This window comes from Mesitornis unicolor, unplaced genomic scaffold (assembly GCF_000695765.1).
Source record: "Mesitornis unicolor isolate BGI_N332 unplaced genomic scaffold, ASM69576v1 scaffold1218, whole genome shotgun sequence".
Taxonomy (NCBI): domain Eukaryota; kingdom Metazoa; phylum Chordata; class Aves; order Mesitornithiformes; family Mesitornithidae; genus Mesitornis; species Mesitornis unicolor.
Genome location: NW_010202325.1, coordinates 29,606 through 56,833, shown reverse-complemented (window position 1 = coordinate 56,833; position 27,228 = coordinate 29,606). Strand labels below are relative to the sequence as shown.

The window sequence follows — 27,228 nt, the reverse complement described above, 5'->3', positions numbered from 1 at the left end:
TGCTGAGCTGTCGTCATGAATAACGTCATATAAAGACAAACTTTTCACAGATAAGCAAGAGGAGATACAGATGAAAGAACCAACAGGGAAGAAAGTAAAAGAACAATAAAAATAGGTATTAAGCAAACAAATATTACTAATTAGCAGAATAACAATGTGAGGAACAAGAGCAGTACTGTGCCCAGATCACCGATCTGCAGCATTAGTAGATGTGAACATGAATTTGATGTGAAAAGTTCATAGAGGCTAGTGACAAGAAAATGACACTGAAATGACAATGAACTAATTTATGCTTTCAAAATGGTATAGGAAATGAAATGGAACTAAAGGAGATAAATTTGCCCAATGCACATGCCTAACATACAGTGGACAACAAAACAAACAATGAAAGGGTAACAAAATACATAGTGTTTATCACAAACCTGATGAGAACAGACATCCACTATAATACATTTCCAAAGTAGGGACATTTGTTGAATATGTATTTAGAATATATGTTTTCAGTGATAGTGAACTCTTCTGTATTAATTTTTGCTAGAGACATGCAGTGTGAAGTTCTCTTAAACATCTCATATTCTCCTTTACACAATTAATGATTCTATAAAGCTGTATTACAACTGTTTAACACATCTCTGCAACACAGAGAAAGAAGATATTTACAATTTGTATTTAACTGTCATGGTTTATTAGCTCTATATTTTCATTTTTAGCCAGTCAATAGCATATACAATACACAAATACTCAGTACCTATGCTGGGTACTGACTTAAGTGTTTAAGATTCCATTTACACAACAGAAATAATTCCTAATAGTGATCTAGTAAATCTGCACTGCTCTGCTTTTCTTTATTAAATTATATGATGTTCAGAAATTATACTCGTCTAAGTGAGTTAGGTCAGGATATCCATGGCTACATAACATCAGATGATTGTGGAAAGCTACAAAGCCATTTGTTTCTTACAGATGCTACAGATACCTCAACAAGCAATAAGCTCATACTGGCAGAGGATGATTCTTCCTGCTATTCACATGTACTTTTTATACTACATCTCTGTGTTTTTCAAGGCTAAATCTGCCCCAAAATTTTCACATTAAAAGACTATTTTTCTACATTACCTTTCTTGAATTAAAAATGCACTTAACTAAATGCCATTTACCTGGAATTATATGTAAGAAAATCAGACGTGACAGGACAAAATAGTTGAAGAAATTATTCACTTTCTCAGCCTCAAAGTAGAACAGTCACAGTATGTGACTACCAGTAATGAAAACATCAAACACACATTGATTTTTATGTTGTCAATTCCATTTGTTTTGTCACTTGCCAGAGAACTCTGCACTATTTGGGTAAAAGGAGGAAGGCTGACAACTAATGGACAGTGAACAAGCCATCTATTAATTGAGAAAGGGCTCAGAAATCACCTTCAGTGTAGATAAAGAAAATTCATCAAAGTTATGTTTGTGGCACTGAACAAAACTTTCTGACAAACAACAAGAAGTACTTTTAAAGACAGATGTTTTTCCTTGCAGCTTGAAGATTAAAGTGGAACAAGTCCTGGCACTTCTAGATGGCAACCTCTGTTGAAAAAGAAAAGCTTACTCTGCCTGAAACACAGTATAACAAGATGCCTGTGTTATATTACCTTCTAAAAAGTTTCCAACTCTAAGAAGAGAGGTAGCTGTTTAACTGAGGGAGGAGGAGCAATTTGTTATTGTCCTATATGTCAATCTACTAATTTCTGAAGCATACAACATCACTTGTGTCCTCTAGGGTCCATAGTAATGTGAATTGTCTTTATCCAAGTGCCTAGCAAATTATTGCCACATAGCAGCAGTCGACCTTTCTTTTCAATCTATGCACTTTTCAAGAGCTATAAATCAGTTAACTTTCAAACTCGATGAGATGGCATATGCCCTGGTTTGAAGAACAGATGGAGGCTTGGGGGAAAATTGTTTCTGCAGGCTTGCTACAAGCAGCACTGCTCCATAAAAGTGAACCATTCGCACTAATTTCTCACATAAATTATACAGGCAGGGAGCACCAGCCCATACAGCAGAAAATGTTTCATGTAGCTTTCAGAGGTCATTTAGCAAATTTAAATTAAAGTTATTTCTGATACATGACTGGGTTTTCATTCCATACGCTTTCAAGAGTTGGCAATTTACATGAAATAAAGAAATGGCTTCAATTGTATATGCAGAAAAAAGGAACAGTAAATTAACTGCCACAATATTACTGTTTTCTAAAATCCTGGGATAAGTTGCAACTATTAATTAGCCACAGAGGAATTAATAATAGAAATATGGCAGCTCTCTACTATGGGAATCAGGTAAACTGTTGGTGCTCTTTGCAAGGCCTGTTTTAGACTTCAGCTGAGCACTAGTCTCCAGACTCAGCATTGATGTTGTTAAAAGAAAAGAGATATCAGTCATTTCCAGGAAAACATTCTTTACTTTTAAAGGGAAACATGTTATTCAGCTGTTAAGCAAATGTACATGTCATATTTTTAATAAATATGGTACTTTATCTGAGCATGGAGAAAAGAGACATTTCATTAGATCCTTAAATTATAAATATGAAAGGAATGGTAAAGACAAGAGGACTGTAAAAAACCGAACTCTGAAAAAAATTACATTTTTGTGAGCCACAAGTGGTAAGAAAGAAGAGATTGTATTTAGTAATCTCTAATACATAATGTGACATAATTCAGTGTTTTACCAGAAATATTAGTTTAAGTGTACAAACTAAAAACAACCAATGAAAATGTTGATAAGTATTGAAATGGTTACTTTTAATTTTATGGAATGTCATAAAAACATAGCCTTTAGTTACAGTGTTTTGAAATAGCATTTTGATAAGATTCTTTTTTGATCTCTAACAGCACAAATTTATCCTAAGACTTGTCAAGCCATCTCCTTTCAGACATCAAAAAGAACTTAACAGAAAAGAGTAAAGTAATGAATGATTTGTAGATTAGTATTAAGAACTAGTAAGCCAACAGAAAAATGCATACTGTGGAGTCCTTAACTGAACGACATCAGCTTGGAACCCTATATTTTAGTCTGTAAACAAAAGATGGTCAATCTTAGCTAACTCACAGAAAATGCTAGTGTCAATATAAAGAATGACTTTTGAAGAAAAAGACAACTACATACCTATTGAACATAAATAATTTAAAAAATTATTAAATACAAATGCAATTAGATACAAACTAACAATTCTTAGATGTAAGAGAAAGATTTAAGTCTGCTGTTATCAAAAGGATGATCATCACTTCTACAAATTATTATTAAGTCAGGACATTGTAGTTTATAGCTGTTCAGAAATGGATTCCTGTGAGTGTTATCAAGCACAAAAACCTAATAGATCAGTAGGAAAATTTATGGTAACATAGGGAGAAAAAGGGACAAGATAATAGATAATAATTATCAGTGGCAATAAGGATCCCATGCAAACGTTGTTTTATTTGCTAGAAAAGATATTGTGTTTATTCTCTAGCTCTTCTGTATGATTTCAGGTCATAGAGTGGTTATAAGTGTAGTACACACACAATATTGCTTAAGAGATTTAAAAGTGTTTTCATTCAAATGAAAATCAGGTCATGATCATTAAGATGTGGCTATTTTTTAGTTCTATGCATTTAAAAAAGGAAACTAGAACAGACTTGTGACTGCAATTTTTAACATTCTCTAAGAAAAAGTCACATGTGCATAAGTGAAGACAGCAGTTTTCATAGTCGTTAGTTGGGCACTAGTATTCCAGTCACAAGTAATAATGAATGGTATTTGTCTATACACAACTGTTTATGAACAGTATTTGCTTGTGCTTGCTTCAGTAAGCCATAGTATGTGGATTGCTAATAATTTATGATTTAAGATGATACAACAGTTACTGCTACATTTTTAGTTTAAGACTGAATAAATCTTTCTTGCTACCATGCTACATTTCAAGTTTGTTGTGTTACTGTTAATATAATTGTGGGTTGTTTGTTTGTTGTTTGTTGTTTGTTTTTTCCCCCCAGAGATAGCATTTAAAATTTATTTCTCCAAGACTTCATTTCTTCATATTTCTAGTATCTCTAAATTATTATGTAGTATTTTTGGCTTAGGAAATTCTTGCTTTCAGTTGCCTTCTCTTGAATCTACACTGCAATTTTCTGTTACACCAACACAATTGTACTGAGACAGGCTTAAAAAGGATCACTGAATTTTTTTTAAAATTGAGCCCTCTGGGGAAGATAAACAGAAGTTTACTGCAGAAGAAAACTCTGAACTATTTCTTAAAATATTAATGAAGACATTAAATAAAATAGAAACTAACACCACCCTGTTCTGTACCCACTGTGCCTAAGCGTAATACATGGCCACTCCTCTTTGTATATATAGTCTTGCAAAAAACTTTCATTCTGCATGACAACACTCGCAGGGGATTTATAAGTTTTCTTTGAGATGACAGTGTCCTCTCAACATCTTTTATTAAGAAGATATTAAACACAGTTTAACAAAGAATGGAAACAGAAAAAAAACCCCCTCTATATATGAAAATCATATGCTTTTAGATATTTGAGGCTGAAATTTCATCAGCAGCTAAACAAATCTAGCAGTTCATTACTGTCAAAAGAAAAAACAGTTCTGACATCCTTCAACTCTTCCATTCTTCACAGTACTTCACTACTGTTTCTCCCTCCTTCACCAACACACAGCTTTAGTACTCACGAACCCTGTTGTAATCAAAGTTCACAGGACTGAACATGTTGCTAATGGAGAAAAACACATCCACCTTTTTTTTCCGTGAGTTAATGAGATAAAGTTACTCACAGAGGGCTCTGATAAACATCAGTGCCAGTGCCTAGTATGCCTTAGAACTAAAGAGCAGAAGAGGTGAAGAAAAGTTGCACCTTCCCCTGCTGATGGTAATAAGCTATTAAAACCTCTCAACTTCTAGAATTACATCTCACCTCTATAAATTGCAAGACATTAGTATAATAATGGGGTCTTTCTGTAGGGTAAATGAGCTCCCTCCTTCTATTTTTAATTTGTTTTAGGATTTGAACTTTGGGAAGTGTTACCTAAGTTTACTTAATACTACATAGGGAATAAATACATACAGTGTTTATTCATGTGGTTTAATAGCAAGACAATGCCAAAAAAATTAAAAATACTGAGAAACATTACTTAAGAGCTTAGCAACTGAAAACTTGTCTCCCTTCCAACTACATAGGTTCATATAAAAAAAAAATTGTCTTACTTAAAACTTGTTCCTCAAACAAGCAAAAGAAGTTGCACATCCAGGAAAGGAAAACAAAATTTAAACCCCAGCTATTTTATGGAGCAAACCTCAAAACAAAGCCCAACACACAAAAATCCAAAAAAACCCCAAACCAACACAAAAATAAAAAATATTTTTCTTGGTGCTGGGTATAGGTACCAACTTAATCATAGCAGTTCAGTATTTTATATAAATTTTGGCCAAAAAGTAATTGTATGTTTTCCTTAGCAAATGAAAGGTGATTTTTTCATAGGAAACAAAAACTGTATTAAACAACATATTGTCCATTTTGTTCAATTACCTTTTGCCATCTTTCAGACAACTTCAGGACTCCATGTTCAAAAAAGTTCTTACATTTTTTTGCCAAAAAACAGTTCCACGAATTATTTGAAAACCTCATCAACAGTGAAGTTTTTACCATTGAAGGCATTTTGCGAAGAAACAAATGGTTGTCTGATGGTGCCAGGTCTGCTGAATGTGGTGGATGTGGTAACAATTCCTATCCAAGCAGAAATAATTTTCACAAGTGACCAAACTAGTATGTGATCTAGCATTATCAGGGAGAAATACAACCCTTTTGTAATTCACCAATTCTGGATGCTTCTGTTCAATGGCATCTTTTAATTTATCCATTTGACGACAGTACACATCCAAATTAATGGTTTGGTTCCATGGAAGCAATGCAAAACACACAACACCTCTGAAATCCCATCAAACTGACAGCAGAACCTTCCTTTGGTAAATATTTGCTTTTAAGTGCTTTGAGCTGTTTCATCACACTTGCTCCATGATCTTTTTCATTCGTCATTGTTGTAGACAATCTATCTGTCACCTGACATCATACATTTAAAAAATGGATTGTTTCAAGAGAGAATGGCAGATGTCAATGCGCTTAGTGAGATTAATTTGAGCTCATGGGACACCCAAATATTGAGCTTGCTAATGTATCCGAGTTGTTTTAAATGGTTTTCAATGCTCAATTTCGGTATGTTAAGCAGCCTCTCATGGCGTTAAATGCCGACTGGAGCCAATCAATGCCTTTATTTTGCTGTTACCAACTTTGATTTGCCTTCCTGAATGTGGTGCATCTTTAATACCAGAAACTCCAGACCAAAAATTTAGCAAGCCAATTCTGACACTGCTGTAAGTTTTAAGGCATCTTCACCATACACATGACTTTTTATAAGCTTGCACAACATTTTTTTCCTTTTCAGAAGTAATACAGCAAAGCATGATGAAAATGTTCCTTTTGATTTTCCATTTTCAAATCAACACCAAATAAATAATTGTTAACGAAATCGTGCACTCTCTTTTTTTAAAACAATCTTGAACCATCAGCTGTCAGGTTACATAATGAATCTGCAGTTTAAAATTAAGTTAGTCACATTTCAAGACATGTATGTCCATCTATAAAAAAACCTGCAATCACTTTTTGGCCAACACAATAATACACACCATGCTGACAAAATCAAATTAAGAAAGAGAGATGCTAGTAAAAATTGCAGTTCTGTGGCATGTTCAAATTATTTGCAGTCCCTGTTGTTTGCTAACAAATACAACCTTCATTAGTCTGCACAAGAAAAAAGAGTATGAACAATCCAAATTCATGACGTTATGGACAGAACACTTTCTCTTACCACTGCACCTCATTTCTAACACCCAGAAGTAATTTTGCTATCATAGCTTATACTAGCCCCTGAAATAAACAAGCTATGTAGGAAAGAGTACGAAGAGAAATTAAAATGGTAAAAGTCATATCCTTAGTGAACATAGCTATTCTGGAAAAAATCATACACCCCAAAAGATGGAAATGATGTTCATTTTGATATTTTGCTTGAGAAGTTCGTGGTTTTGAATTTGGTTTTCATTTCTTTGAAATTGCTAAAAATCTTTTGAAGAATAGAAGCTTTGTTTCTCCTGCATAATAACTTTCCTAATTAACCCCACTCTCTAAAAATATATTTTTTTAAATGTTCTGATGACTTTCTGTACAATACTGAGAGATTGCATTTCAAACACTCTCTTAATAATTCAGAAATACTTTCTTGGTTTTATCAACTTTCTTAGTCAAAGGCTTAATTGCATTCTGACCTTTTTAATTCAGTAATGTATATTTAAAATTGGAAGTCCTTTTCAGACCTGGACTATGAGCTTTTATTATTCGCAGCTTGCTATGAGATTGTGCAAAAAATATATTACTACATTTTGAAATAAATTGATGATACACATAGGCTACAAGGGAACTGCAGGATCCCACATAAGTAGTCAAAGAGCTTATAAATACTTTAACACATTCTTTATCTAAAAAGATAAATTTCTACTATTATCTAACTCTAAAAGAACAACAATTTATGTTACAAACTTTTATGTTTGATAGATATCAGAAATACATTTTCAAGCCACACTGTTATTAATTATCTGTTAGTGGACAAAAACAAATTTATTAAACAAATTATTAAAAAAACCTGAAAAGAACAAAATCCTATAGTATTTTCATTTGTCAAAACAAATGATGTTTCTGACATACCCCTGCATTTTCTCTGATGCGCTGCTTGGTAGAAAAACAGAGTAAAATTAACTATGATATGCGTTACATCTGAAAACCCCTTCACAATAAAACATTGATATTGTGCAATTATAGCAGGATTAAAATATCACTGTTACTATTTATTTCTTCTTTTTATCCTTCCACTATAATCATGAATCATGCAAATAAATACAGATCAGCCAAGATTTTATAGAACATTTTGTCTAGACACATTTCGTTATTAAAATATTTTTTCATTTTCATGAATTTAAGCAGTATTGAGTATATTTCTAAAAAAATGACTCATTTAATCAGATTTACAAATAAATATGATGAATTGATGAAAACTAGTCATTAGACGCATGTTGAGTATTTTGACTATTTGCATGTCCTTAAAAGAAGTGAAAAATACAGACATTATCTGCACCTTTAAAAATTAGCTAATGAACAACATTTTCACCCCTTTGCAGTGGTGGGTAGCCTCTGAGAATTTAGAAGCCATCTAATGTAAAGTTTGAACTAGAAACCTCCTATTTGCCTGCTTCATCTACTTAAACTGCACAATAATCAATGATGGTTGCATGCCAAATTAAACAACAGCCTCAAGTAATTCTACTACCTCAGTATTGTTTTCTTGAGTGCCTGCCACAGAACTCAGTATGGATTGATTTGTGCCTAAATCAAGTGGCATGGAATAAGGGAAATAAAGTTGGACCCTGCTATATGCTAATGTAAGAATGGAATATTCCGATACTATGCTGCCTTCTTGCACGCATGCTGAAGTAGTGATGATTTGTTGTGAAAGAAAGGATTAACAGCAACAGCACAAACAACTGTTGCATGACATTTCAGTCCTACATTGCACTAGCTACATGCCAATGTTTTATTGTGGTGGACAGTAGGGAGACATTAGGTCTATAAGATTGCAAGTTGTGTAAAGGAAAAATGTGTGCTGGATCTTAGACTAAATGACTAATGGCATCATCCAGATGCTCCTTGAACTCTGGCAGGCTTGGTACTGTGACTACTTCCCTTGGCAGCCTGTTCCAGTGACTCAGTTAAGAACCTTTTCCTAAAGTCCCATCTGAACTTTCCCTGCTGAAGTTTCATTCCATTTCCTTGTGTCCTAAGCCAACTAAGCAGTCACTAGCATAATCTAGTGGAATGCTGGTCCTTATGATGGAAGTATATGCCTTGAATAGCAATTAAAATTAGGTAAATTGTCTGTACTTCTCAGTCCAATTTTGACAAATTGGAAGCTATAGAGCCACAAGATAAAAACTAAATGCTGCGGATTTTTGCAGTTGTTTGCAAATCATATTTGGGTCTTACCTGGTGATGAAAGATTATAGCGTAGACTCACGTTGTAAGAATGTGAGTTTTAGTCCAGAATGGTCATTTCTAGGGTTGCCTAAAGACCAGTTGCACTGGAATCTTAGTCTGATCGTGGGTAAAGTCTTGTTGGATAGAGATTCCTTTTGCTGCAACAACTACTAATTGTTCCTTGTGCCGATTCAGCACTGCTTTGGGCAAAAACAGTAGCACAAATCTCTCTTCTATACTTCCATAAGCAAAACAGCTACCTTAAAATCTAGTTACTAACAAATTACATAGTACTACTTACCACACTATAGGTCTAATCCTGTTGGCTTCATTAGGAGTACAATTAGCTATAAAATGGCAAAATCCCTCCTTTTGGTGTTGAATTAACAGAGCTATACATTTAAAATTGGTATCACAACCATGACATGAACAATTTAAAACGTTCTACAAATATGACATATTTTGCTTATGCATATCATGTTCATTTTCTGTAATTCATTGCTTCCAGCAAAATCTTATTCTAGTCCAATAAAAAACACAAAACAATAAAGTAATTCATGATAACCAAAATAATTAAATAGTAGGAACAGGTTAAAGATCAGCATTCATTTTTCAAATTAAATTTAAAAGTCTGCGGTAGTTACTTAGAAGATTGGCAAGTTTTACAAATAACATCACCAAGCCTTTTAGAAAGAAACACAGCCGCATTAGAATGGAGTCATTAGGCAATACATTTATTTTGAAGCCAATTAACCTTTTGTCAGAGAAATGTCGGAGCTGTAATGGTTTCAGCAGTGGAGGTCAGCCTCTAACAGGGGCACGTATGACAGCGATTACGCTGTCTGACATATGCTGTAGACTGAGAGTACAGCTGTGGAATGAGAATCGGCCTTCGTTTGTATTCCGCTCTGTATTTTCAGGGAGCAGGCAATCTTGACCTATCCATTTAGGTAATTAAGGCTTCTACTTGGAAGTGTCCTGCAGGAAGGTGAAATTTGGGGGAGATAAATGGCTGCTGCTCACTGTATCCAGCCACTTCCACCATTTGATGGACTGCCTAAACAGGCTGCATTGCCAGGTCCTCATAAAAATAGAGATAAATTGGGCAGGAGACAATTCTCTAAGGCAAAGCAACTCTGTCATCTTTTTTGCAGCATATAATTTAATTGCTAGCCAAGGTAGACGGCTGACTCAGGGGCCTTTCTCTAATGGCTTCCCCACTACCTTCCATTTGCTAAGAAATTATTTCAGTTTATTTACTTATAAGCTGACTTTGTTTGACTATGAGAGATGTCACTTCAATAAGCTCAGCTGGCTGTCACAGCTATGCCATGACTTACCTTCCAGGAGATTCTGTTTCCTCTACTATAATGGTCAATAGCAATTGGGAGGTCTCCTCGGTCATAAAACTTGCGAAATGTTGTGGGCTTTGCTGGTCTTTCTTTAAATGCACCCGCAAGAGGCGGTCCTCTTACCTTAAAAACAAACAAACAAACAACAACAAAAAAACCCATAGTTCAGTGGTAATATATTTTTGGAAAAAAGCCTAATTTATATGGCTTAAAATAGAAACAGATGAGAAAGAAGAGTAACAGTGATCACCCAAATTATAGTTTGCTTTCTTCTTTAAATGGTATATTTCACTTCTTTGAAAGTACACTTTGGCAATGATCTACAGGTTTTGTTAATTGCTTTTTTTTTAAAATTACTTTCAGATTGTCCCATAAAAACTCTTTATATGTCAAAGTATCCATCTCCATTATCGCAGCATTTTTAAACAAGAATAAAACACCAAGGAGATATGAGAAGTTCTTGGAAAATTAAGCATTTCACCTTGAGAAATTTCCTTTTTCTGTTTCTTTACAGAAGTCATTTGACTTGGTTTCCATTTAATATAACTGTCCTTACCTTCCATTGCCTTTCTCTGGCCGTTACCTAATCTTCCTTATCACATCTCTTCCTCAAATGCTATGGATCTGGCTTTCTAATGACTTCCAGCCCTTCAGTATTGATGGCTGAAGCACTGGAAGAATTGAAGGAAAGTCTTCTCTCAGACCATCCTTTCTGCCTGTGTTGTCTTGGAGGAAGAGATTTGGTTCAGCTCCACTTAGTTCCTTATCTAAGCCACTGCTGGTCAGTGTATTGCATAGTCTGAGTGGCTGAATGATAGTTCAATTCCAAAATGCTCATGCTGGAACTTTTTTCTCAGCCAAACATAGTAGTAATAACAATTGGTACTAAGATAATAGAATTTAAAGTACTTAAAAGATATCTATTATGTAAGCTAATTAACAAAGCTAATCTCAAATGCTGGAAGAGACTACGAGAGCCAGACTAATCTCAAATGTCCTTGACTACTGATTCTTCCCTAAGAAATTCTTGTCTTTTTTTGTTGTTGTTTTTACAACCATACATCTAGGATAAGAACTTCCTACAATTCTGTGTATCTTCTTTCAAAAAATGCCTTTATGACTTTCTACCTTTTATAGCACAGAGAGTGTAATTTCCAAAAAAAGGTAAGAGCTTCAAGAATCATAAATCATATCCAGTATTTTGTGCTGTTCAATTCGTCTCTGTGTCTTCAGTGACCGTTATGTTAGTTTCTAGCAGTACAAACATTCAGCTTTCCAGTGAACAGAATACAAACACATAACATCCTTTGCTTTATTTGTGCTATTCTGTAATTTAGCTGTGCTAACTACAGATCTAAATCTGACTTGGTACATTTTGTTCCAAAGTATTGTGACATCATTTTCCACTGACTGAGGCAGAGGGGTCCTCTAGTGATATGCCCATGCTGTACTGTATCACAAATTGCTTAAACTAGGACTACTAAACTGTAACCTATTCTTGCATGTTGCTGTCACAGATAGATCCTGTCTAGTTAAATAGATTTGATATGCATAGCTGTAGCTTTGCTTAGTAGACACATCTGCAGCAGTTAAGAGTAATACTCCAAGGAAAGCATTTCTAACCAATGTAAAGAAATCTATACTTAGTGTTCTCCGGAGGAATAATTTGTTCTATGCCACTGGTATAAGTACTTTCACCTGTCCTTCATTTTTTTTGCATTTCTGGCAAGTCTGCGAGTCACCACTCATTTGAGGCCACTAGAAAAGCATCTATGTTCTTTTTGTATTTCTTCCATACATAAGACCTTCACACATACTTTAAAACATTATTTTCTGTAAAATAGCAGGAGTCACTGTTCTATTAAATTTTAACTTAAATTACTGATAAAAAATATGTTTTGTTGATTACATTAGATAAAACCTTAATTATTTCTTGCAGACTATTATCATGCATTCCCAAACTGCATCTTACCTGAAACCAAACATTTTCTTCTTCCCAAATCAAGTTAGTAAAAGAACCTTTCTCTACAACAATTTTATAAATTTTCAAGCAAATATGTTTGTGTTAATTCAATGACTTCTTATTCTTTATTCAGGAACAAAGAAACTAGAAGGACTGACGGGATCTTGGCTACCAGATTGATTCCTTTATTATTCCTCTAATATTCCTCTATTATATATACAAAGTCTTTAAAAAATGGACTAAAAATCTTTCTATGTCCCTTGCCTGTTGAAATGCTCTTGTGCATTATCTTTAGTGCTTAGAAACCACATCTTAAATAGTCTGACTGCTCTGATCTGCCACCTCAGAAAAAGATATGGTAGAATTAGGAAAGGTTCAGAGGTGGATAATGACTAAGGGTATGGAATGGCTTTCACAAGAAAAGAATAAGCTGGGAAAATGATGGTTAAGGAAGAACAAAATAAAGATCTATAAAATCATGACTTCATGGAGAGGATGAATAAAGACAGATTTTCCACTATCTCCTTCAGTAAAAGTACAAGACATTAAAAAAAATCCAGTAAGTGACAAGTTTGGAACAAGCAAAAGTAGTTATGTATTCATGCAGCAAGTAGTGATCAATATAGTGATAGTGTAGACTATCACAATGCAGCCAAAAGTCAGTGCTGGGAATCCTAAAAGTTCCTGTACATTCAAGCTGTGGCTGGAAAAGTTGATGAAAGAGAAATCCATTCAGGTTTACTAAATCCACATCATCAGTGATCAGAAACACAGTGAGTGTTATCCTTTTTCACCTGATAGAGTCTGTCTGGTAGATCTTCTAGCGTTACATTTAGTCTCTCATGGCCACATCACACTGGCATTTCATAGTTACCCTTTGATTAACTGCCACAGCAACTAACTTTTGCAGCTGATGAGCTTCATGTTAAGAACAGAAGTTCCTGTCATTAGTTTTACATGCATTATCTTGTACATTGTACTATTATATTTAATTCCATTTCTATTACACCAGTTCTCAAGGGCCTCCACTTCATGGTGTCATGTGTGACACCATGATCTTCATCTGTTTTAATAATAACTCCAAACATTATGTCAACTCGAAATTTCATTATACAATCCTATTTTTTTTTCGTCAGGGTCACTAATGAAAATATTAAATAAGGTTAGACCTAAAACCACTTCTTAAGAAGTTCCATTAATAACTTTCATTAAAAAGTTTGCTATAAAAAATAATAAGAGAGAAAAAATAAATTCTGGAACAGAGTATGCACAGTGAGAAGGTGTCTCAAAATCTATAGGCCAGTCAAGTTCTCCAGGAAACAAAGTCAATTTTACCTCTTTTTTGCTTTTCACACAGAAGATATGTTTCTCACAACAGAAAACTTTTGAACCGTCTTTCATAGCAGCTCAGTGAGCATTCTCAATAGCTCTTTTCCTCACGCAGATTTAGTATTTCTCCATATACAACTCGTTAGGACGTTACTAGCTGCAATGCAACTGTTTCTGAAGATAACTCTGGTCCAAAATTTCAGGGAAAAATGTAAAAATCAGAGTGGTAATACCTACTGATCCTGATGAAAGTTCAAATAATCTGATTTACCAAGCTGCTTACATAAACTATTCTTTACAAAATGTTACAGAAATGTTATGGCTTGAACTTTTAGGGTAAGACTAATATGCTTTTACTGGCTCATGGGCAGCTAGTCACAAAATGAGTTCCTAGCAGCTGGTATTGGGTTTGATACTGTTCAAAATCTTTATAAAAGATGTGGATGATAGAACTGAATGCTTGCTTACCAAACTTGTGGATTATACCAAACTGGGTGGAGAGGTACTATACACCAGAACTAATATTCACCATGCAGACAGGTCTCCACAAACTAGAAAACAGGGCCAACAAGGATTGCATAAATGTAATGTCTTGCACATGAGAGAGAATAATCCTAAGCAGCAGTACAAGCTGGGTGGGATCTGACTACTTGGAGCGTAGCTTTGCTGAGAAGGACCTGGGGATTCTCATGGACAGCACTAAACTTGAGTGAGCAGTGCCTTTGTAGCAATGAAGGCAGAATGAGCCCTGGGTTGCATTGGTAAGGGTACAGTCAGCAGATCACAAATTTCCACTCTACTTGACATTTATTAGGATGCACTTGGAATGCTGTGTCCAGTTCTGGTCTCCCAAGCTCATGACAAAAACTGAAAAAAAGAGAGAGGGTCTAGCAGAGGACCATGAATATCATAAGATGTTTGGAAATCTTCACAGAAGCTTCAAGAAACTGGATGTGTTCAGCCCAAAGAAGAGAAGGCTCAGGAGAGGATCTAATCACAGTTTTCCAAGCCTTAACAGATAGAGAAGATGGGGAGTTCTCTTCAGAAGGATCCACAGGACAAGAGGCAACAGGTGCAAATTTCTTCAAGGGAAATTGTATCTGGATACAGGAAGAGTTCTTTACCATCAGAAAAATTAAAAGACTGGAATAGGTTGACCAGAGAAGTGGTGGAATGTCCCTGAAAATATTCAAGACTTCACTTGGCAGGCATCTGAAAAAAAACAACAAATCTAAGACCCAGCTTTCAACAGAAGGCTGGACCAGATGATCTCCAGAGGTCCCTCTCAGCTGAAGGTTCTTTGTGATTTTATATTGCTAAGTAAAATATACAAAAAGAAAGTACACAAAGCTTTTGTGATAATAAGGTTTGTCTTATGTTTTATGTTGTTACAATTACTGAATAAAAAGGTCAATCTGAAAGTATTCCATATATTGGAAAAACACTAACAAATATTATCTTCTTCAACCTAACAAAAATATTTCATTGCAACATAGCTAGAAAGATTAAGATTAGAGTTTCAGTTAATTAAAGGCTAATATTCATGATGGCAAAGTATATGAAGCATATAAACTGCTTCTGAGGTTCGTTAAATGCCAAAGAGAAGCTGAAGAGTTTGATAATTGCAAAACTAATTTATTACAATTCTATGTCATTGAACTATGTGACAAGATAAAAGATACAAGCCATTAAGCAGAAAAAGAAAAAAAAAGGAGAAAGACCATGTTTCTTTCATTGACTTGTGGGCATTAAAACCATTGTTTTAGGTTGCATTCTTAGACTTTTCAGTGATGGCATATTAGGAAAATTACTAAGAAAAATCATTTGAAACAAGATTTAAACAGAATTAATTATCTGAAGACTGAATATTCCTAATTTCCTAACTTAATGTAAAACTGCATGCATACTCAAGGACCTAAACGTGTACCTGCATAGGACGACTAGTGATTTTCATGAGAACTAACACTAGTTTCATGAGAAGTTTGAGTCAGACAAAAATTGACACTGACTTAGAGAAAACTAGTCTTTCCCACCTCATGTGCCTGGGATGCTACCACAAGGTACTGCCTTCCATTAATTACAGACGCTTTCATGAAGGTATTCAGAGGACCAGATCAGGAACAAAGGGATGTTTTTGTGTCATTTTGTTTTCTTGTGTTGGCAGTTGGAGTTTTATTTGTTACGTTGTTTTGTGAAGTATTAGATCCTTAAGGTGGTTTACTGCAAAGATGAGCAAACACAAGCTGGCACAAGCGAGGGAGTAGCATGGAGTGGGACGGGAAGAAATAGGTGACTGATTCTTCAAGAACCGGTTCTGAATTTATATTGGACATACAGTGTCTCGTCTGCCTATGCAGACATATAGAGGTCAGTAACTGTTCAAATCTGTGCAGAAAATAAAAGATGTGATCACATATTAAGTTGTAAGAATCAGGATCAATATTTTTACTTCCTGAAAGTAGAACAGACTGAGATTCTACTGTTACATAATGATTCACATATATATATACACACATATATATAGGACCAGTGACATTGTAATCAAATGTAAAGGTTAAAGACATATCTTTATTTAATTAACCCAGGCTATGCATTTAGATGATGACTGGGAAGAATGAAAAAAAATCTAGTTCTTTATTTGCCAGGTTCCTTGCAGCAACACTGGAATTTAACTTTTTGCGGCTTTTTTTTCCTCACAAAAATATTTTATCAACTTTATTTTTTAAGCTAACAGTGATCACAAGTTATGTGACCACTCAACTGCCTTACCTAAAAAAGGCAGTCTGCTTTGAAAATATAACACCATGTTATCATCTTGAAAAGTGAAATTTTCAGAAATAAAATCACAAATCCTCTTTCTTTGTATTCAAACTGAAAAATGTATTTGTATAAAATTGCACTGTTGCCACAGAATGGAGTCTAGTAACACATGCTACTGTCTCTGGGCAGATATAAAAGTAATAGCATCATGGAAAAGTTTGTGTAACCACTGTCAGAGTCTTTGTCTCATCCTCCTCTTGTACTGGTGTTAAAAGTAGCACCCTACGCGGCTAATGCAGCATAGTCCAACCAGCAACCCACTGAAACCCACAGGAAAGATCACCACTCATTTCCTTGTGCACTGGAGCCAGAAGCTGCTGCCAAATCCTAATATAAACCTCAAGTAAAATGCAAGATACATTAAATAAATTACACCATGCAATGAAGAAATACTCAAGCTAGCAGGAATAAAGGTGAAATAATGTACCTGGCATCATGCAGTGCCATGTTGATATACAAAGCTTTACTAGAAACATCAACCACAATGTCCTCATCCATAGAGTGTGATAGAGCTCTTATCTTGGCATTGGGACAACACTGTCTAGTTACAACTTGTGCTCAGAGAGCAAGCCTAGGTGCAAAAGTCATGATTTCCAGCTTGTGGTTCTGTACTTAATATCCACATAGGTACCTTATGTGTTTCTATACTTGCAGCACAGATAAATCCATCATCAAGACAAGCCCAGCAATCGTATGAAAACATATGAAAAAAAAAATCAAGATTTTGGCAGTTACCCACCAACAAAACAAAACAATTGCATAGTAATAGTATTTGGTGACGTATCCACAGATTTTCTAGTAAACATAGGTAATAGTAGTAGTAAAGACTTAGAAACACAGATCTTAGCAAGTGTTAACAATCAGAACCTGCACTGGGCATGCCTAAGATTGCCCACTCTCACTGGCAATGAGCAACAAAGTCAGTACTGCTCTGTCTTCATTTACTGATACTAACTTGATTAAGCTGTCATAGGTTGTTAATACATTCTACAGTCATGTTTTGATTTTGCTATGCAGACATACCGAAAAATGAATGAGAAACTTCAAGTGATAGGAAAGGCACAGTAAGATGTCCCAACAGGTACTCCTGAGTTCCACATTAATTCCTTTTATTTAATGTCAATATCACAGGCATTCAATATCAAAAGAACACAATCTATCAACATGTATCAGATAGGATCTTTTTACATCCAAAAAGAAACAGGGAGATCTTTCTTCACATGTGCTACTCTTGAAATGCTTTAAATGGTGCCACATCTAATGCTTAAAAGCTGCTTCTGGGGCTTCTGCACAAATCTGGACAACAGATCAAAGCCCATCTCATAGCTTCAAAATTCAAAATGAGAGAAATCAATTTTAAGACCCTAAAATGAAACTACTGATAGAAGGTCAACAAACATTACAAATGCTTCTAAAGCACCAGAACTTGAAAGAAAAATCAGACATGTGATTTTGTACAAAGATATTGTATCTCATTATTGCCTTGAGACACTACTCAAATTAAGTCATATGCTGCATACAAAATTACTCTATTTCATCACCTCAGAAATGTTATTTTCGATTGGGGAAAAGATAAGCTGTTTTGATAAGCCAGATGTGCCTATGTTACAAACTGCTCTACAGCACTTCGTTCTCAGAAGGTCTTCCATGTCTTATTCTCAGCTGGAGTATAGTGTAACTATTTCATATAATTTAGATTTCTCTCCTGATGTTTGAAAAGCAATTTCCTTTAATGCAAAGGGAGAAGAGTGACAACTGCTAATATATTTCTCTCCTTCTTCCAGTCTACAGATGAATACAGTCTTTTTTTGTTGGTTTTTTTTTATTTTGTTTTTCCTTGCTTTATTAGTTTTACAAGCATTTCCGGTGCATCGATTCCACTAAATCTGTGAGTCTGCTAAATTTTTCCTGATTGTGGAAATTCTTCCATCTGCAGTCTAATGCTTATAAGTAAATTCACTGAGAGTACATTTGCATTCATGTTTCAGCTGGGACCACAGGTGTGCTTCTGAAGTGGCACCCAATTACAGTTCACATCATGAATAAAGAAATGTCTGAATAAAGAAAATCCCTGAAACATGTAAAAGATCATATCCTCAGCATCAGCTCTTTTCCTTCAGTGGTCCTCTCTTATTGGCCTGCACTGCTTCCTGATGTAAAAGTAACCACAACTTCCTTTATGGCTGCATATGCGTACTGCAAGTTATAAGACTGTTGTTGGTTAAGGAAAACAAATGAGACCTGTAGCTTTTTAAATAATATATGTAAGTAAATTACAATTTTTCTGATTTCTGTAATCTTTACTTCTTTATAATGCTCCTATAAATTATCATGGTATATCTGTGTGTATTTCAAAGTAAAGAACAGTTGGTAAAACTGTAAAATATTAGGAGAGTTATTCTCAGCCTGCTGTGCACTTCCATTACACATGTGTATGAAGGTCCATGCTGGAATACACTTAATAGCGGAACTTATTATTGTGACTCTGACAGAGGTTATCTAGGGAAGAGAATTAGCTCTTGAATCACTGGTTTATTAGCCCTACAACAATTCAGGTGAATCACTTATCTGATGACAGAGACCTGAAAGGCTGGATTGACTTGTGAGCAAGCAAGAAACTTGCTTGGGTCATGACAGAATATTGTTTAAAGGATTGATCTTACCAATCGTTTGTAATAGATTTGAATCTGAAAGCATTAAGGCAATTAGATAAGTAGAAAAAATATTTGCACAGATGACACTTTACACCCCAAACCAGATCTTGACAAGCCGCATATATCTGCCTAGAAAAAAGGAATAGAAGTGAAGGATCTATGTGTGTAGAGTTTCTGAGTTTGTTTCTAATGATAAAGAAATAAATGAATTACAGTGCTTCACTGGCTTTCAGTTAACTAGATAAAGAAAAAAGCATGAAGATGACTCAAGTATTGTATGGGGATAAATCTTAACAGATAGAAGCAGAACCGTTTTCCTTGGTGAAAAAGACACAATTTTGTCTCGTATAAGAACTCAAAATAGTAGGATGCAAGTGAAAAGGAGCTCTTGAAGAATATGTTTTCACAGATACTGACAGTGGCTAGGTTACTATTGTGGAGGGATGGACGTGTTTTTCATAGGTCATAATGCTATTACTTTCATAGATTTTGTTATTTGAAATGCTTTTCATATTTGCAAATACAGGATTAATAAACAACTTTTTGTAGTCATCTATATTCAAAGGTTTTGTTTTAGTCTCCATAACCATCCAGATTTCCTAGTTGCATACTTTTTCCTTGAGAAATAATCTTTCATGTCTAAAAAAGTGGACATAAAATTTGATTATGTTGATATTAACAATATCAGCACAGCTGAAAGACGTATTTTACTGATGTCTACTAACTCTGTGTGGAAATATATTAATCTTGACCAGAACATATGGGGTATTTAAACAGGAAACTTTCTTAAAATTTCTATTTCTTGAATATAACTCTGATACTGAAGCTCTTATGTAGCCTCTTTAATCCATACAACACTGCTACTATGGGCTAAATCAATCTGTCCCACATTGACGGAGGAATTTTATGGTCTTTTTGAGGTGTGGAAGATACAGGGGACCCTTTTGCTAAATTTGAAAAACTTTCTTAAGAAGAAGTTATCATCTTCATATTTGTTAGTTTGGGAAACAAATGTTGATCTTTGTTAATCTTCAGCTACAAGCTTAAAATCTTTCCCATATCAAGTCCCATGCTTTAACAATTCCTCCATTTATGTGTGCTATTACCTAAGAAATGGTTTTAAATTAATTTAATCACTCTTTGCCTTAAGACTTTCCCTGAAGCCTCCTCTTCTTTTGCCAAAATGGCTGAATTTTCTTCAGAAGTATCTAAAGTTAACGAACTCTGAGTTCTACCATCATTTTTAAAAAGACCATTTGGGCAGGAATTAACTGTTCGGACATCGTGATGTCTCAGTTATGCTTAGAAGTAGAGCTGGATTAACTTTTTTTTTTTCCCCTCTTAGTATTGTTTTAGTGATCTATGATTTCTCTTATGTTACCAAAAACATTTTGAAATATTAACAATCTCTCTTTTTTTCATGAAGCTGATTAGCTTTAGACTGGAGACTACTGACATTATTTTTGGGGCTTTTTTTGCCATTTTAAAAGGAAGCCTGAGACCCAGGTACATTTTAGCATCATCATCATTCACTGACATATGCTGTCTAACTGCTTCACTTGTCATTTCCTCAGTTTCTTTACACATAAGACAATTAGAGCTTAAAATGTCACTTCAGCAGCTTGCTGGCCTTCCTGTTCTATATATTTATGTGATTATTGATTCAGCTATATATTTTTTCAGTACTGCATACATCTTTTATTCCATCTAGACGTGAAATAACACACAAGATAGACTTAAGTTTTTCTGTGGCTCATATGAATCTTCTTGGAGATTTCTTTTGCATATGAAGACATCTATCTAGCTTGTCAAAACTGAGTTTTTGCAAATTTTTGGAGCTCAGTTCTTTCTTTGCACTTCAAGAAACCCCATAACAGATGTAGAGAGTTTTTCTTTATCTTCCAGTAAATATGACCAACTATATCTTTTCTTTTCCTCATCACTATTATTTCCTCTTATAGTCCTCATCATCTCAGAAGCTGATTTGCTAGAGTGCTGATGGGAGCAGATTCTTAACCTCCCTCAGTTTTGATCTTAGCAGGAAGAAAAAAAATACACACAGGTGAAAGTCAATGGACAGAAGGAGAGTGTATTATAAGCAAATTAGCCATAACTACCTACACAGTGAATGCATAAAACTTAACTATGATTTTATTTTCTTGGTGATTTGAAGGTTCTAAAAAATGAACAAGGAGTTTTTTACTTAGAAGATGCTGAAAGGTCTGCAAAATGGCATGCACAGAGGTATGCACAATGTCTATACCCTCTTCAGAATAAAGTGGTTCTTTTAGATGTTATGCTGTTTTTCAGTCAAATTATGTCTAATTCATCCCACTTGTTTGCATTGTAACATGCACATTCATATTCAATTCAGTTTAAACTGACATCTCCAATCTATCGTGTATAGACTTCTTACACAGCAAAAGGGCTGGTTCTGGCAGAAAAGGTAAAATGCTCTAGTAATGGGACTACATGGCATTGGGATGCTTTTTTCCTAGCATCTTCTGATGTAGCTGTGACCAGTTCTATATGCTACATATGCTATTCAGAACAGAGACTGGAATGAAAGTATCTAGTTTCAACAGGGAGTGCCCTAAGCTAGTTATTTTTGTCTTCTTTCTTGCATATTTTGTATACAAGTAATTCCTATGAAATTCAACAGTTTCAACATCTAATACAACACACTTTAGTTCTAGAACCCTTAGCAATATTGTTTTAATTGATTAAATAAGGATTAAGTCATACCCCCCAAATACATCTATTCTAGTGTTATACTCTGTAAAAATATAAGGTTTCCATGTCACAGATGAGTGTCTTCTCCTCTAGGATACCATCATAAAACAGTATTTATTGAAATTTATCAAAGAACTAAAAAAAATAAAATAAATTAAGGTGGAACTATGAATTAACCGCTCCACATAGTATCTAGAAAAAAGTGTTAATAATAAAACTATTAATAAAACTCCCAAATGGAAAATTGTCTCAAAATTGTACAGATAAATCAAAAGATTATTGGCTCTATATGTTAGTCAAGAGTAACTGTTCCAAATAAACTACTCACACTAAGAGTTGAAAAGTATACATTATACACTAGGGTGATACATGGGTTGATTACTAATGTTGATAATTGGTAATTGGAAACTTTCACTGGGCATTTTTTACTTATCGAGACTTAGCTCCTTAATACAGATACCAAGAGACTACAGTACATCAGCTAATCTAGTACAATGAACAAGAAACTGCTACAATTACATTGAACAATGTAATACAAAACCTCTCCCTTTGAGTTCAAGTCAACTTTAGATATGAAATAGGGAGTTTCTCTGAAGATAAGAGTGAAAAGTCCATATATCTAGAGTATTTCAGTGCACTGGAACATTTGGAAATGACATGTGGATTGCTGGAGACCTCAAAACAAACTGATATGTGGGCTTATCAGAAGGCTGTTGTAATCTCATCACTTACCTTCTTCATGGTTAACAACAGGGAATTAAATACAGAATCTGTGTTTGTTTTAGCAATTCAGACACTTCACAACTATTTCCACTGTTAATTCATTGAATACATCTATATTAATGTTTTAGTTCTCAGCAGAAGGTCACTTTTAGAAATCAATCTCCCTGTTTCTGTGTGTGTGTGTGTGTGAGAGAGAGAGAGAGAGAGAGAGAGAGAGAGAGAGAGAGAGAGAGAGAGAGAGAGAGAGAGAGAGAGAGAGAGAGAGAGAGAGTGGGGGAGGGAGAGAAAGAGAGAGAGAGAGAGAGAGAGAGAGAGAGAGAGAGAGGGGTATTTTGGTAAGTAAGTTCACAAATGGCTTAATAGTATTGCAGACTTGATAAACCAACTTTGATGTCTTTATTCTTGAGCAGGGACAAGCAGCATAGATTACAGTTTACGACAAGCATTGTGTTGTGAAATAACTGTGACAATGTATCAGTGATATTGATGTAACTTCTTGTTACTAGGACATGGTATCTGATTCTGTACATGTTTATATACAATTCCTTCTAGGGCACTGTTTTGTAAACTATTTTAAATGAGTAGTATTTTAGTATTTGTAAACTGTTAATGTCCTCAGAACAAGCATGCATGCTTGATGAGGTTATGCTAGCAAAACATTATTTATATTACCAGAAAACCACAGCTTAAAGGCTGCTGAGTAAAAATAGGATTGTAACAGACTCCCTCAACCAGACACAAACAAGTATGCAACATATGCAAAACATATAATTTATAGTAAATTTGTACATAATGTGGAAATGCAGACCAATGAAGAAAAAGTCAACTGTGTTAGTGAATGTAGAAATGTGATGCCAAATAGACCCAAGAGGGTCTTTTGAGGGGGAAGAAATTATCAACATTAATATCACATTCCTCCTATCAAAAACCTGGGATGCTGATGACTTGCTATAACTCTTTCTTTTGAGAAGGAGTAGCACCACTTCAGGATGCAGACATGCATTAGAAAGGTGAGCACAGCATCAGTGTTAAGAGCATAGGTACTAAAAAGCTTGTTTCTATCATTTTTAATAGTTTCATTATTGGGCATAAGCAGCAATAATTGGATAATTTGACTATAACTGTAATTACCTTCTTACCTAAACTGATAACCTTTTTTTTGACAGACTGTTAAGACTTTAATTAGATGAATCATAAATTATTGGTTTCACACACACAGCATGTTTCTGTAGCCCACAGAAACTGCACAGGGTCTTTAGTATGGTAACCTTGCCCTTGAGGCTTTGCTGTTAAATCTCAGTGCAACAACTGATAGAGAATGCAGGCGACCTAGGCTGTAATTCAAATGCAACAGCATGTATTTGCCATGCTACTAGAGACAATCCTTCTTCATTAGGCTTTTTAAAAGATATTTAAGTGTTTTATTATTCAACTTCACTGTTTGCCAGAAAATTTAGACTTTCATTAGATTTTAATTTCCTGAGACACATCTGGGACTGCCAATTGCTTCAATTATTTGTTTGTGACTGCATTTCCTAAGACAGGTACTTAGGACTACTATAATATTGTGTGTCCTTGCAGCCTCTCAGACCTTAGCGAAGAGAATTATTTTTCAAACTGCCAGTTTGAACTTCAAGACAGAGATGTCATACTTTGAAGACCATCCCAATCAAAGTAATACCATTTCTATTGGTTTTATCATAACCCACAATATTTTTAAATAAATCATCCAATACTTAAGGAAAACAAAATTCCAGTTGAAATTTCAATTTTCACCATCAAAAGCATAATTCTGCTGGGACCTGGCAGACTCTTCAGGTAAGAATGAAAAGTTAGAGGAAACACAGTTAACATGGATTTAAGGGAAAAGGAGCTAATCTTTTAAGCGAAAAAATCCAGAAATGTGAATTATTTTCTTCACCATAAATTCCAAGGGATTCAATTAAAAAAAGAGATGATACTATCAGCAGGCAGTTCTCCCATGTACACAAATGGACAAATATGGCTCTGAGTCATGGAAGTTTCTGAAATGGATTTCCTTTGCTCTCACTGTATCATTTTCCCACATACAATGCAAAAACAGAAAGCAAGCCTTCGTGATTATGAAAAAAGTTTTCTAACCTATTACAATTTTTTAAATCAGCTCTATTTTCCTTGACACACATAAGCAACACATATAAAGACTTGAGGTGTACACAGAATCTAGCAATAAGTTTTGCAGATAGGGTGGATATCCTTTCTTAAATGAATTGCTATAACTGGCAAAATCAAATCAGAAGCCCTCCTTCAGGTCTGTAATAGAAACTGCAATTTCTAAGTTAAACAGCTATTGAGAACAATTGCTGACAATTTAGTTTGATATATATCAGTTGCACCATCTCAGAAAGAAAAGGTAGTTGGGTAATTGTGAATTAAAGATGTGGAAGCCAGGTGAGCAGTAACTACTATTTAGTTATCAGACCTGCTAACATTTTAAGAAGGAATTTATTTTCAGTTACACAGTATTTTGACAGTTCAGCTTTCAACTGAGAGCAACTAATAACAACACTGATGGAAGTTAGAATAAAGTAAGTACTCCAGCTAATCATAGGACAGAAGGAAGTAATATGACTAATTTAAAAGAGAAAAAGGATATATTTATAACGCCTTTACTAGTTTATTTCAAAGTCTTGCAAAAATTAGTGACTTACAACCATATAAAGAGTGCAATAGGACTGTAGCAATCAAACACAATGTATCAATCTAGGAAATTTGCTGACACAAGGAAATATAAAGCATTTGTTGTTAAAAAGCTTCAATATTTTGTAGGTTCTGAAACAGGTAATAAAGCTACATGTGCATCACTAGCCTCAATAAAATTCATAGTTCTTTTAAGACTCAGAAGATCAGGAGAAACACCCAGAGGAGCTATACATAAATAATTAATCTACTACAAATAATTTATTTTGCTATTAGGCAAAAGCTAAGGGCAGATCACACATTTACTATTCTTTCAAATATACAGTATTTTTATGATAAAAAATGTCTCTATATGTAATTTGAGTATAGCTGAAACAAATTATTTAAAAAAAAAGTGATTTTGCTTTTTTAAAAACCTATATTCTTTCAGGACCAACTAAAAGAGGAGCCACTAAATGAAAATTTTTCCTACCAGCTGAGGTATTTTTCTTTCAGAAGGATGAAACTTCTAAAGAAAACAAGTGGAACACTTCAAAACTGTCTTTCTTTTCACCAAATATATTTCCTCAGATATCGACAGACACAGAAGGAATTAAAACCTGGATGGGAATGTCAAAATTTAATCATTTATTCAATACAACAAAGTATCTTATTAAGAATTTTAATTTTAATGCTGTTCTTACTGTGAAGAATACATTTACCTGCTGCTGATTTTAAATTTATCTCAAGTTTTCTATCTTTATTTTCATACTGAATTCTCTAGAAACTTATATGGAAATGATTTCTAATAAAAAGGTGTATGGATAACATTTACATTTCCCGGACACTTTCTTTCTGTGAAAAAGAATGTTAGTTCAATGAAAAATTATTTGCTATACAGCTGACTAACAAGAGATTTCTTGGTGAATTTATGTGATTATTGAAAATAATGAAAATGTTCAGCTGATTAAATATTACATTTTCCATTTTATATGCTAAAGTATTTGCAATCTCTAATTTTATTGTCCAGTATGAAATAGTCATAGTAATAAGTTCATATTTGAAGTCTTAAGTACAGTGCTTCTACTCTGCATTGTATTTTCTTTTTCAAAAGAAATGATGGTCTTTCACTAGGCAGTTACTGTGTTGACTAAGACAGATTGAACAACTTCTCCCTATTTAGAAGGCTCACTTAATTGAAACTGTATTTTCATATAAACCCAAATATTCACATTACAAATTCATTGACAAGTTACTGAAAATATTTACACAACAAATCAGTGCAATAAATAAGATTGAGGGAATTCAGATATTCTCATAAACACATTTGGAACAGTAGAAGGTAAACTCATTTAAACTCATTGAGCAAATTACTTGCTATGAATTATTTTCTTTATTTCTAAAAAAAGAGGCTCTAAATTCTCAAGTCTATGTAATCAGTCACCTTTTGCTTTATATTTATCAGTCAAAAATACTTCTAGCTAGTAATAACACAAGGAAGAAACTAATGTTATGGTTATGGTGAGATCACAACTTTTAAAAATCTCAGGAAAAGATGCTTCAGAGGATTATAGTTTTGCTACAAAAAGAAACTGCAAAGATGCATAAGTAGAGCATGCAATCACTTAGAAAAACTAATTTCCTAAATTAATTCAGATTGTAACTGACATAATAAAAGCACTGATGTCAGAGACTGGAGTTTGCAGTAATAAAGGGACTTAGAGAGGATTAAAGAGGATAAAAGAGATTATCAGACTAATCACAACTGATATTGGCACGAATGAGATATCAGAGGACATACTGTATAACCTTTAGATGTGTCTTCTTTAGAAATATCATCCTAATCTCCCAAAAAATAAACAGAAAAATCTATATTC

At 34.4% G+C, this 27,228-nt stretch overlaps 1 protein-coding gene across 1 annotated transcript in view; it reads right to left on the bottom strand.

Annotated features, from left to right (window-relative positions):
* The window catches only part of PACRG (PARK2 co-regulated), a gene marked incomplete at its 3' end in the record, with an annotated part of 122,002 nt that overhangs the window by 65,501 nt on the left and 29,273 nt on the right, over window positions 1-27,228 (bottom strand). The window contains exon 2 of the mRNA XM_010190344.1: window positions 10,460-10,594. Coding sequence (XP_010188646.1) covers window positions 10,460-10,594 — 135 coding nt within the window. The remainder of the gene's footprint in view (window positions 1-10,459; window positions 10,595-27,228) is intronic.